General features: G+C 42.5%; 1 protein-coding gene and 1 long non-coding RNA gene across 3 annotated transcripts in view; one reads left to right on the plus strand and one right to left on the minus strand.

Moving 5' to 3' along the window:
* The window catches only part of LOC136365325 (uncharacterized), a 133,193-nt gene that overhangs the window by 90,254 nt on the left and 29,979 nt on the right, over positions 1 to 12,960 (minus strand). The gene's annotated exons all lie outside the window — the stretch shown is intronic.
* The window catches only part of RSRC1 (arginine and serine rich coiled-coil 1), a 101,601-nt gene that overhangs the window by 75,920 nt on the left and 12,721 nt on the right, over positions 1 to 12,960 (plus strand). For both annotated transcript variants that reach the window (XR_010744344.1, XM_066325673.1), the window contains one exon: positions 9,279 to 9,347. Coding sequence is in view for 1 of the 2 variants with exons in the window: in XM_066325673.1 (XP_066181770.1) it covers positions 9,279 to 9,347 (69 nt within the window). In the remaining variant the exon portion in view is untranslated. The remainder of the gene's footprint in view (positions 1 to 9,278; positions 9,348 to 12,960) is intronic.

Genomic DNA, 12,960 nt, shown 5'->3' on the forward strand with positions numbered 1-12,960 from the left:
TTTTAAGGCCTCCAAGTTTTTCCCCCTCCAAGTTTTTACCCTCCAAGTTTTTGCCCCTCCAAGTTTTTTCCCCTTCACGTTTTCCCCCCTCCAAGTTTTCCAGCCCAAAGTTTTCCACCTCGTCCTTTCCTGCTTTTCCCAGTGCCCTGTTCAGTATCTTTGTGAGTTAACACTCCTTGGTGTAATATTCTTTAACCATGTCTTGGTGTTTATGGATTTACAGGTTTTGTACAAAAACTTTTAAAAGTAGTTTTTGAACTTTTTTGTGTTTTGTTGCTTCACAAATTTTTTTTTTATTGATGTTGTGGTCAAAGTGGGAAAGGATCATGCACAGGGCAGACAAATTTCCTTCTTTCTTCCAAAAAACCCTCTAAAACATTTCCTTGCACCACTATTTGAATATTAATTGTGCTCCATTCTCGATTAAGGATGTTCAAACAGGAGCCACTTTACACAGCTCTATTCCTTATGTTTTTCCACTCCTGATGTTTTTATTGGGTTGGAAAACAGGAGCTGGGAATTCCCAGAGCCCTCCCGAGGTGCTTTGGCTTCTCTCAGAGCTGTTCCCTGTAATCAGCTGTGTGTGCTCCCTGCTTTATTGCTTCCTGCCCACAGCCACGTGAGTTTTGTCATCTGCTTGATTTCCACTTAACACAGCCATTCCTGACGCCGGGAAATTGGCAGATGAAAGGAGGGCTCCTTTGGAATCGAAGTTTTGGGAGTGAATTTCTCAAGTTTGCTGACAAGCTGTCAGCCTGAATTCTGCCCTTAACCCCAGAAAGAAAAGCTGACTGTCGTTGCCAATCTACAGCCTGCAATGACAATTGTGTTTGAGGCACAGTGCCATTTTATCCCCCCACTCCAGAAATCATTTCAATCATTTGCCTTAGTGGTTGTATTTTAAGCAAGGAAGTGTTTTTTTTGAATTAAAATGATTTATTTGTGGAATTAAGTGGAGGAGCTGGTATGTTTTCATGTGATGTGGGTAGTACAAGATCAAGGAGATTTCCCATGCAGTGGGTGATGGAGCTGAGGGGCTGGCAGATCCCATGAGTTTGCTACTCAATCTTCTACTCAATCCCGTGAGATTGAGTGTTTCCTGGGAGTTGGGATGGGACATGGACACAGTCCCTGGAGCTGGAGAGTTTGAGCTCTGCTTACAACAGGGTACAGAGCTGAGATTGTGGTCTTGGTTTGGGCTGAGATCCTCGTGGGAAAGGAGCCCTGGAGTCACTGAGGAGGAAAAAAAACCAGCCTAAAATTACCCTTCAGAATTTGTGTGGTGGTTTTGAAAGGGTTTGTTCCATGGAGACTGCAGGTCCTGGGCAGGGACAGCTCCCAAACCCATCCCACCTGGCTTCCTCCTGTCCCCTGCTCACCAGATCCATTGTCCTCTCCTTTCTCCACCCGTGGTGTGCTGGGGGAAAAAAATGACTCTGGAACAAAAAACTGGCTTAAGAACAATTTAAATCAATGTAATCAAATCAGAGTTTTTCATAGGGATCTCTTCTTGGTTTTCCAGTTGAGCTGGGAATTATTCCTGAAGGATGTAGCAATAACAGCATTCTTTACTCCATCAATTTTTATATTTTTTAATAAATAATAAATTTTGAATTTTTTTTCCCTCCTAGATGTTGCTGCTTCTTTTGTCTCAGTAATTTAGGGGAAGGTTTAACTCCTGGCCATCCTTTAACTTTCCTTAAGCTCTTCATTTCTTGAGGAAGAGGAAACTCTTCCTTTCTCATCAGCTGGAGGAAATGGCCTCAAGTTGCACTGGGAGAAATCTGGATTAGATTGGAGGAAAAACTTCTTCCTGGAAAAGGTGGTCAGGCTTTGGAAGGAGCTGCCCAGGGAAGTGGTGGAGTCTCCATCCCTGGAAGTGTTCAGAAGACAGGTGGATGTGGCACTTGGGGACAGGGTTAGTGTGGACCTGGCAGTGCTGGATCAACAGTTGGACATGATGATCTTAGAGGGCTTTGCCAACCTTTGTGATTCCCTGATTCCATGATTCCCACTCCTCTCCCTCTAAAGCAACTCGCCATTTAAACACTTCCATTGGAATCACTGAATTATTTTGGGAACTGATCTCCTCCTGAGGACCAAATATCCAGTTTGGGACAAGGATGACATCCAGCTCCATGTTTTCCTGAGCTGGGCTGCAGGCTGGGGGAGCAGATCCCAGGTGAAACATTTTTTGGTTAGGAGATGTTGAGGTGGATAATGTACAGCCTTTTCTGGGATGGAAACAAATCCCTGGAATATTTAACAGCAGTCCCTGCAATGAGTCAGAAGCCAATTAATCCTTGGTGTTAAAACCTATTTAGGTTGGATTTTTTTCCTCCACCGTGTGTTTGGGGGAGAAACTGGGGGGAAAAGAAAGAAATTAGGGATGCACTAAATAATGGATGAATGTACCTAGCCAAGATTTGCTGATTGAGTCTTCTTTAGGATTATTGTTATAAATAGGGAGTGCCAGATCCTCAGCTGCAGTAAATGGGCTTGGCTCAAGCCTGTGGAATTGTGCCAGCTTGAATTCACTGAGGACCTGGCCCTTCATTCTGGAAAAGGAGGATATTTGGGGAGCAGAATGATGGGGGCTGTGAGAAGTTTGGTGATGAGAACACTGCTTGCCTGGTAATATCAGGGGAAAAAAATAAAATGTCAATGATTATTCTTTTGAATTTTGTAATGAGATTCAAGGAACTACTCGATGTAATTTCATTAGATGGAAATGACTTTTCCTCCAAGTAGCTACATCTTAACCCCCCTCCCTGAATGTAGGAAGGGAATCTGCATGGAAAAATGTGGTGGTTTATTTAATTTTGTGCATGGTTGTCTCCTGCACCAGCATTTCTGCCACTCCTACCTAAAAAATGCCTCGATGGCCATCACATGTTCGTTGGGAGGAAATAGGAATAAATAGATTTGATTGTGGAAATCTGTTTCCCACTCTTCCACCAGGAGTGAAGTGGGCTGGAATTTCAGATTTCAGCCATTTCAAATCCAACCTGGGGTCTCCTTTGGCTGCATTTTAGAAAGGTAGCAACAAATCAGATGGCAAAGCTGCTCATTTGCTAATTGCTTAAAAAAAAAAACCCAACCAAAAATCAATTTCTGTAGCAGAGGAAATGCACGTTGTTCAACAATACCTTAAAATACAGTGTTTTAGAGTGGACTCAAAAAAAAAAAAATCCAGGTCTGAGAGAACACTTTTTAAAGTGGAATATCTTGGAAGGACTGAAAATAACAACACATACCAGCTTTTTTAATATTCCTAATTCTTCTGACTGCAGAATTAATTTCTCAGTGAGAGGGGGGGCACGACCTTTTCATCATTCCTCAGTACCACAAAACTCCAGTGTCTGACCATTTGGAGCAGCCACATTTATGCTTTAAAAACCCCCAAACCCCACCTTTTTAAGGGGGTTATCTTGGAAGGCCTAAAAACAACACCTAAAAACAATAGAACAAGTTTGTTCTATTGCTAATTGTTCTGACCACAGAATTAATTTCTCAGTGAGGGGGGGGGCACGACTTTTTCATCATTCCCCAGTATCACAAAACTCCAGTGTCTGACCATTTGGAGCAGCCACATTTATGCTTTAAAAACCCCCAAACCCCACCTTTTTAAGGGGGTTATCTTGGAAGGCCTAAAAACAACGCCACGGAAACAAGTTTGTTCTATTCCTAATTGTTCTGACCACAGAATTAATTTGCCAGCCAAAGGGAGAGAGGAGAGGGGGAGCCACAGCTTTTTTTTCATCACCCCCAGCCCCGGAATATTCAACGTGTCACAGATGTTCATGAATAATGTCCATTTAGAAGCCTTGGCAGCGAGCTGGCGAGATGAATGAAATGTTGGGGGGATCTGACAGGCAGCACGCTGCTTTGTGATCATTCCAAAGTTCTAATAATCTCCCTCACCTTCCCTGCCTGCCTCTAATGAAAGAGAATAGGTGATTGCACCTCGGGCTATGTTCCGCGCCTAATGACTCCTCCAAAGGCGGATTTAGGGAGAAAAAATTAACTTTGAATGAGGATGGAATTGGCCCTGACAGGCTGATAGACTGTGACACAGATTCTGTGGCAAAACAGACGTAGCCCTAATTGATTATCAATATTTTAAGCAAAGTGATGAAAATAAGCATTAAGTGATGAGAAAGGCAGTCTTAATACAGTAGGCAGTCTTTGGGGAGGTCAGTCCTGCTCACCAGAACGGGATTTTCGCTGTCAGTTCTTCCCTTTCCCTGCCCCGTGTCCCTTTCCAGCCTCTTCCCCTCCAGGATTTCTGCCCAGCATGTTGATATTCCAGCCAGGGATGAGCCTTTTCCCTGTCTCCAGAGGAGTTGGTTTGGTGTTTAACCCGTTTGCACTCAGCAGTCGCTGGGGTTGTTTAGAGGGAGTTGGGATGTTCTCTCTTCCCTGCTGGGATTTCTCCCAGCCCTGGGCCACTGGATAATCCACAAACCTCTTCCTGAAAGTGGTAACAGTGAAAAGGAACTGGGGGGAATTGCCTGGTTGGTGAGCAAGGGTTTATCTTTATGATTATCCTGGTTGTACCCAAACTAAACACATGTTCTGGTTACGCCAAATAGCTACAAATATCTGGTTAATAAGACAACGTTTGGGATTTGCCTGTGCTTTTTTCAGTTGGGTTGCACATGACTGGATGTATCTTCTACCAAAAATACATTATCCTGGTTATACTAAATAACTACAAATATCTGGGTTATGCTTTGGAATAAGACAACGTTTGGGTTTTGCCTGTGCTTTTTTCCGTTGGGTTGCACATGACTGGATGTATCTTCTACCAAAAAAAGCATTTAATATTTTATAATGATAATAATTATAATTATAGCTATTATTTCTATTTGTTGTAATTAATGTGTACTCGATCCTATAATAGTTAAAATACATTATTAACATTTAATAAATATGTATAATATTTGGGAAAGCCCCTGTGGCTTTGAGCCAGGCACTCATTAGCTGTGCCATAACAGGGCATTTATCCCAAAATAAGAAATCTTTTCTGAAATGGCTAAGGGAAGGGAGCTGAGCAGGAATGCTGCAGAAGAGGTGAGAAATGGCATTCCTACACCAGGAGGAATCAGTGGGATAACATCTCCCTCCCAAAGCCCGGGTGTGTTCCCCCAGGAATTCAGAGAAACTTAAAATAACCAGATTTGGGCTGATGGGGAATTTGTAAGTGTGACTGGCAGAGCTGAGGAGGGGGCAGTGAGCTCTTCCCTCATGCTCAGGCCTCTCCAATATCCATAATTAGAGTCTGGTGTAATTAAATTATGGGGCAGGAACAGCAGAACTTCCCAGGTTTGGGAATTGTGGCGTTTCACGTGGAATTAGGGAGCTCTGGTGGCACTGAGAGATCCATGATGGACTGGGCCAGTGACCACCCAAAACCTGGATTTATGGAATCACAGAATTCCGTGGGTTGATGGGATCATGAGTTAATAGAATCATTTAGGGCTGGAAAAGCCCTCGGAGACCTCCAGGAATGTTGGTGGTGTCTCTGGATTTCTGATCCAAACTCAAGGATTTTCCTTTCAGTTTTGGGCGAGATGTTACTCAAGGCAAGAATACAGAAAAGCAGCTGAAATCTGGGGGTGATAAAAATTTATCTGGTGGTGTCATTTTTCCTCTGGATCTCAGAATTCCTGGACCCTGCTCTTGATGTTCCTGTTTTGAACCTGTCAGAGGAATTCTCTGAGCAAGTGGCTGTTTGGAGTTTGTGCTGGAATTTGTGGGGTGGAGAACACAGAATCTTACACGTTGGCCTATGAATATTCAGCAGAGAGGATTTCCACAAGCCTTGATAAATTTAATATACCAGAGAAAAATAGCATGTAAATTAAACAGGGGCCTTGTAAATTAATAATGGATTGCACTTGTATTTTTCTATGTGAGCTGACTGAATATTTGATGAGTGCAAAAATGTTTGTGTTTAAAAAAAGAAAGGTGAAGTCTTTCTGATGAGCACCATGGATGGTTGGCTGCATTTTAAATTGGATGTCCATGTGTGTTTTTACAGTTTCTGGGCTTTCTTTTCCTCATACACATCTTGTATTTTCAATTTTGAGCAGTTGGAAAGTTCACAATTATGCTGAATTAATTTCTTTTTTTCCAGACCCCTTGTGGTTTGCAGTTGTGGGTGTTCTGACACTCCTGTCTTTTTAATTTTGACAGGCAAATGAAATCCTTTTAGTGAAGGGCTGAGTCTTTTCCATGCACCTTCCCTGTTACTGCACTGAGAGAGGGCTCTGCTGCAGTGGCTCCTCCAGACTTTCCAAAATGCCTTTTCCACCCCCAAAACACCCCCTGCCCTGTTTCTACCTTAGAATAATCCACCCAGTTCTCCTGGATTTCTCTTAATTAGCAGCTTTGCCTGGACTAATTTCACCTTGGCCCAGCGTGAGGCTGGTCGGGATGAAATCATCACCCATCCCTCTGGGAGTGACTCTGCTTCCCAAACCTCCAGCACTTCCACCTCCCCGGGGGTTCCAGGGAATTGTGGAATTGTTCAGGCTGGAAAAGCCCTCTCACACCATCAAATCCAACCCCTGAGTTGTACAGGTGTTTTAATGTGGTTTAATTGCAGCTCAGATTGAGAAAAGTGAATCTCTTTTAGTGCTTTTAATGGCACTTGGGCAGTGAAGGACAATATATTCACTGAATAATAATAATAATAATGATATCAGCATTGAGGAGGAGGAGGAGAAGAAAAAGAAGAAAGAGGAGAAGAAAAGGAGAAGGTGGAGAAAAAAGAAGAAGAAGGAGAAGAAAAGGAGGAGGTGGAGAAGAAAAGAAGAGGAAGAAGGAGAAGAAAAGGAGGAGGAGAAGAGGAAGGAGAAGAAAAGGAGGAGGAGAAGAGGAAGGAGGAGGAGGAGAAGAAAAGAAGAGGAAGGAGGAGGAGAAGAAGGAGAAGGAGGAGAGGAAGAGGAAGAAGAAGGCTGGGCACAGTCCCGTGCCCTGTTCTCCAGGATGATGCTGCTGGAGCAGGGAGCTTCAGCCACTTGCCCCACTGTGGTTGCTCCCAGCCTGGGATTGTGTGCAGAAGGGACAGGAATTGTGAGATGTTTGAAGAGGATCCTTGGTGTCACCTCCTGAAAGCAGCTCGGAGGTTCAGAGCCTGTGGACCCACTGCTCTGCAGATTTATGGGCTAAGTTAATTGTTGTTAACGAGCAATTTTGTGTGGAGAATTGTCCTCGTGATACTTCCTAAATTGCCCCCTTGTCCCTCTAATTAAGCAGGACTTGAAAGGCCAAGCTCCAGTTTTAACTTGACTTACAGGGGCTGGAAATCAGGCATTTAAAGTTAACAAAGACCAGCTAAAAATTTATTCATTGACCAGCACCATCTTGCCTGTGTGTTTTAATATCTTTTTTGCCACTGAGATACCCAATGAATTGTTCCTGTGCAGCAACAAATCGGGCAGGAAGAACAAAGTAGCTCAGTGGAATAGATAAATCAAATTTAGGCCTGGTAGTTTATTGAATCTAAATTGTGCCCAGTTGGCCCACGAGCTATATGAGCAATCCATCTTGTGCTGATAATGGAGGGTCTTGAAATCCACCTGATGTTTGCATTATTAAATTCCAGCCTAATGAGCTCTGCTAATACATATTGAAGACAGTTGTAAGGAGCAGAATGGGAATCGGAGCGGGATAATTTGAAAGAAACATCAGCTGAGCATTTTACATGACTCAAGGGGTATATCTACAATTACACATATCACCAAAATTGAATTTAAATGGAATTTCTATTATCCCCTGTCCTTTTACCAAAGAGAATAAAGTGTAAATGAAGTAAAAAGTCTTTAGAGTTACTCGTGGTTTGCTTTTATTATGGGCTTTAATAGATTCTCGTAATGATCTTCGGTGGCAGAAAAGTTTTAATATTTCATGGCTTTAAATGTTGTCTAAATATGTATAAAAGTGTGGGGATGGAAGCAGCTGTCTGGGCAGTGATGGGGTCACTCTGATCCCTGTTCAGGTTGTGCATTTTAAGGTGGAGCTGGTGGCTCCAAAAAGGAGCAACCCCTTCACCCCGCTCCTGAGCTGAACTTGGTTTTCATCAATTATTCCTTAATTTGGGAGGTGCTGGGATTAAATCTTTGCAAATCTTTATTCAGTTTATAGTGATTTTCCTCCCTGGGAAAGGCCTGGTTTAAACGCTGGATTCCTGCTCCTCGTTGGTTCTTTTCTTTCTGGCCTGGTGATAGTTTTGAAAACTTAATATTTCATCAAGTATAATGTTATTAGAGACTTATTCTCACTTAGTTCACTCATCAGGCAGTGAGATGGCAATAAAAGAGAATGGCTCCTTTGAGACATTAATGCTTTGGAATAAATGATGTGCTAGAACAGAAATTTAATTAATTTACAGAGTATATTGATAGTCCCTTGTTACTGTGCTGTATATTTTTAATCTTCTTTAACATCTGTAGGAAAGTGTTTGAAAACCCCTGCAGTTGAGCAACTGGTAGATAATTAAGTAATAAGGGAAGAGGTTTCTAGAGGGAAAAAAAGATTCTTTTTAAAGGAGATTGTTGTAACATGGATTAAGTACTGCTGCTGTGATTTGGAGTGAAGAGAAGATTGTGTACTACCTAATAAAGTCCTGAGGAAGAGCTGTGTGACTCCCACCCTGAACACAGTCTGCAGCCCTGGAAATATTGTTTTGTTTCTGTTTTATCCTCAAAATGGGTCTGATGGATTACTCACTCTGGCAGCAGATCTGCCACTTTATGAATGCACCACCTTTGGGTCACTGCAGTTGGGGCTGGGGGCAACCAGGGTGGGGAGATTGGGGTTTAAAGAGAGAAAAAAACTCTTAAAAGTCTCTTAAGGGCTTCACTTACCACCAAATGAACGTGGGGATTTGTATTGGATTAATATTGCCTCTAATGCTGACCTGTTACTACCCTCCATAATCCCATTCCTTAACTGGGGGAGTGACTTTAAATAAAATAAATGAAGAACCGAGTTCTGGTCTGTCACACCCGTGGATTTTGTTGTGGGGCCTGGAGAAAGGAACATGAAATTGGGTTTAAAGCTCAGGAAATATTGTTTGGGAAGAGGTTGCTGATGACCCATCCCAAGGCCAGGCTGGATGGGGCTTGGAGCAGCCTGGGACAATGGGAGGTGTCCCTGCCATGGGGCTGGATGGGATTTAAAGTCCTTCCAAACCAAACCTTTCCATGATTCCATGACCTGATAGGATCAACTGAACTAATTCCAGCTCTTGTCTTCCTCTTTTTTAGCTAAAGCAGACGAAGCCTTGAAGGCCAAGGAGAGAAGTGAAGAAGAAGCCAAGAGAAGAAAGGAAGAAGGTGAGGAATTTTCTTTTATTTCATAACAAACCAAAGCCCAGGGAGTCAGAAATCATTATTTTGAAGTGTCCAAACCCCAGTGGGGCCGTGGGATTTCCCTCCCAGGGCTGATGATGGAATTTGTTGCCCTGAGCTGCTGCTTTGCAGTCCAGCAGGTGGAATGATTAAACCAGAATGGATTGAAATCTCAGGGAGTGATGAGAAGAGATATTCCCAGCATCCTGAGGGAGCCAATCCAGACAATCCCAGGAGCCTCAAATCCTCACTGGAACTGGATGGGCTTTAAGGTCCCTTCCAACCCAAACCATTCTGGGATTCCATGATTTACTCTCAAGAGGGAATTCAGGGAAATTCCCCATTTTTGAAACCTTGGCTGCTGAGAATTCCACTCCAAATCAAAACTTTGAGTTTGTTCCACCTGGGAACTGAGAGGAATGAATTGGTGCTCCCAGTTAATCCTGCCTGGAGAAGGTTCTTGTGATACCAAATTGGAAATCCAAGTGGAGAAATGGGATAGCCCAGACCTGGCAGGAGGGGAAGGGACACTTCCCAATCTCATTGGAAAAGGGACCAAACCAACCATCTGTACCCTCTCCCTGCTGTGATTCCTGGATTTTGGAACCCAGAGAGAGCCTTTTCCTCCTGGAGGAGTCACCCAGCACCAATTTACAGGGAAGGTTTGGAAAAAACCCCCACTTTTTTGGCAATTGCTGTGCCAGGGATTGGGAAGGGTGAAGCATGGAAAGGCAGAGGGAAGAAAAAAGGGCAAGGACTTGGAATGACAACAGAATTTCCAGGGAAATGGGGAGGAAAACTTCTCTACAATTTTATTAATAAGCCATGAAAAGTGTCCTGGGCTGGCTTTGAAGGGTTGTGAGGATGTCACAGTGTTCAAAAATGAAGAGAAGATTTATTTTTTGTTCTGAATAATTTCAAATTCATCCATTTGCTGAGGAGTCGGCTCCCAGTTAGGAATGGAAATGTTCCTTCTCACTGGAAAACACAAAGTGAAATTAAATTGTGTACGAGGCATTGAAGCATTCTGAGACATCCAGGGGAATTGGGAAACTCCAGGTTTAGGTAGATTTATATCCCATCTGGATTCAAAATTCCAGTTCTGGGTACGTTTATATCCCATCTGGATTCAAAATTCCAGTTTTTGGTTATATCCCATGTGGATTCTAAATTCCAGTTTTAGGTAGGTTTATGTCCCATCTGGATTCAAAATTCCAGTTTTAGGTAGGTTTATGTCCCATGTGGATTCTAAATTCCAGTTTTTGGTTATATCCCATGTGGATTCTAAATTCCAGTTTTAGGTAGGTTTATGTCCCATCTGGATTCAAAATTCCAGTTTTTGGTTATATCCCATGTGGATTCTAAATTCCAGTTTTAGGTAGGTTTATGTCCCATGTGGATTCTCAATTCTGGTTTTAGGTAGGTTTTTGTCCCATATGAATTCTAAATTCCAGTTTTAGGTAGGTTTATGTCTCATCTGGATTCAAAAATCCAGTTTTAGATAGATTTGTATCCCATGTGGATTCAAAATTCCGGTTTTAGGGAGGTTTATGTCCCAAATGGATTTGCAAACAGGACATTTATCCAGTTCTTAGAGTTTGTTCCCTTCCCTGTCCCAGATGTCCAGTGGCATCTTTTGCTTGGAAAAAGAGCATTTTGCATTTATTTTTCTTAATTCTTCCTTCCTCACACATCATCTCTGGGTGGTTTTTAACCCTCTTTGATCCCTCCTGGTTTGCTAAAAACCTGTCAGAGCACTTTCCAAGTCATTGAAATAAAACAAGATAAAGCAAAATTAGATGAAATTAAATCTTTAAAAATAAAAATTCTGAATTAGGATTTTAAAAAGAATTTTTTATTTCTCTTTTATTCCTTACTTGATTTCCTCAACTAGAACCCTTGCAAAAGGAAATTCCAGCCTGTTTAGACAGCCTTTACCCAGGAGCTGCAATAAAAAATAATTCTACAAATAAACCAATCCTTCCCCAACTCATAAAAACTGCTTATTGCCCACCCCACAGCGAGGCTGTCTTAACATCCCCTTTTATTGTCATTTTATTGCCAAATCAGGTGTGAGATTAGACGTTGGATGTTCCATGTAATCTGCTCGGAAATCAAATTATTTGACCCCTGAGCCCAGCTCTGCCCCTTCCCGCTGCTTTCCTGTTCAATATGCAGCATTTCCCCAGCATGAATAAAAAATTGAGGACAAATTAGAATCTACAGACAGCTGACCCCAGCTCCAGATTAGAGACTGAGGGGCTTGTGCTGGTTTAAATGTTTTAATTACCACAGTCCCTCCAGCCCGGTGAAGGACACACAGCAAAATGCTGATTTTTTTTTTTTAAAGAGACTAAAAAGCAAAGCAAAAAAGAAAAAGGCTCCCCCCCGCCTCATTTGAATTTTTCAGTTTGATTACATTTGCACTTCCATTGGAGCTATGCTAATTTGCTGCATGAAATTAGGTTTATTAGCAAAAAAAACCTGCGACTTTTCCAGGAGTGTTTTTCAGTGGTTGGATTTTCATAGTTTGGGGTTTTTTTTTTTGGTTTCCTCGCTTTGGGGCTGCCTGAAAAGTGACCAAATCCAAAGGGGATTTTGCCACCAAGCTGGGTTTTTTACTCCCAAAATTTCAAATAGACAAATTCCAAATAGGTGAAGTGGACAAGGGGAAAGTTGAAAACAAAAAACCAAACAAAAAACACAAAGGAAAAATTGGAATATGTTGGATGATATTATGGAGAGGTTTTGGGCTCGTTTCTCTTCACCTACCACAAATAATAATAATAATAATAATAATAATAATAATAATAATTTTAAATGTGGAGTTTAAAATCCATGGTGGCAGGGCCACGTGTGTGGGAGGAGGAGCTGGGGACGCATCCAAAAACCAGGAGAAGAAGTTGTTCCAGGATAGAAAACAGGAATTTTTTGGCAATCAGCCATTCCATAGGTGGATGGCTGAGAGGGTGGTGCTGACTGGGGCCATTCCTTTCCCCTGGAATTTGCATTTCCCTGTTCCTTTATCCCGGGATTTGCGTTTCCCTGTTCCTTTATCCCGGGATTTGCGTTTCCCGTGCCTGGCGCGTGCCGCTGAATCCATTCGTTCTGCTCCCCCCTTTCTCCACCCCTCCTCTGCTGCTAAACCACTGCAACATTTTGATAGACTCTGGGGAAATAAATTTGGCACAAAATCAGCCACGAGTAGATTTAATTACGGCTCCGAGACCTTTCCCTTTTGTGGCTTAGTGATCCCGAAATCCCGCGTCTTTTCCCTGGACCCCGGCGCCCGGCTCCACTTCCCAATTTGTCCCTCCACGCCATGATAAGCCAAGCAATTACTGCTTTATTGATTTTTCATCAGGGCAAATTTAAACTTGATTTTTTTTAGTATTATTTTTTTTTTTATTTTTCTTTTCTTTTCCCCCTCTCCCTTGCAAAAGGCAGAGGTGATTAAGTGTTTCCGTGGCAGAATCCAATATCCCGAGGTCAACCTCTGCAGGGAGATAATTCGGTGTCTTGGCCACGTGTGTGAGGCAGAGGAATCAGGGGCTACAAATGCGAGGGGATATCTGTGGAGACAGTTTAATTTGTTCCA

Source organism: Sylvia atricapilla, chromosome 10 (genome assembly GCF_009819655.1).
Source record: "Sylvia atricapilla isolate bSylAtr1 chromosome 10, bSylAtr1.pri, whole genome shotgun sequence".
Taxonomy (NCBI): Eukaryota; Metazoa; Chordata; class Aves; order Passeriformes; family Sylviidae; genus Sylvia; species Sylvia atricapilla.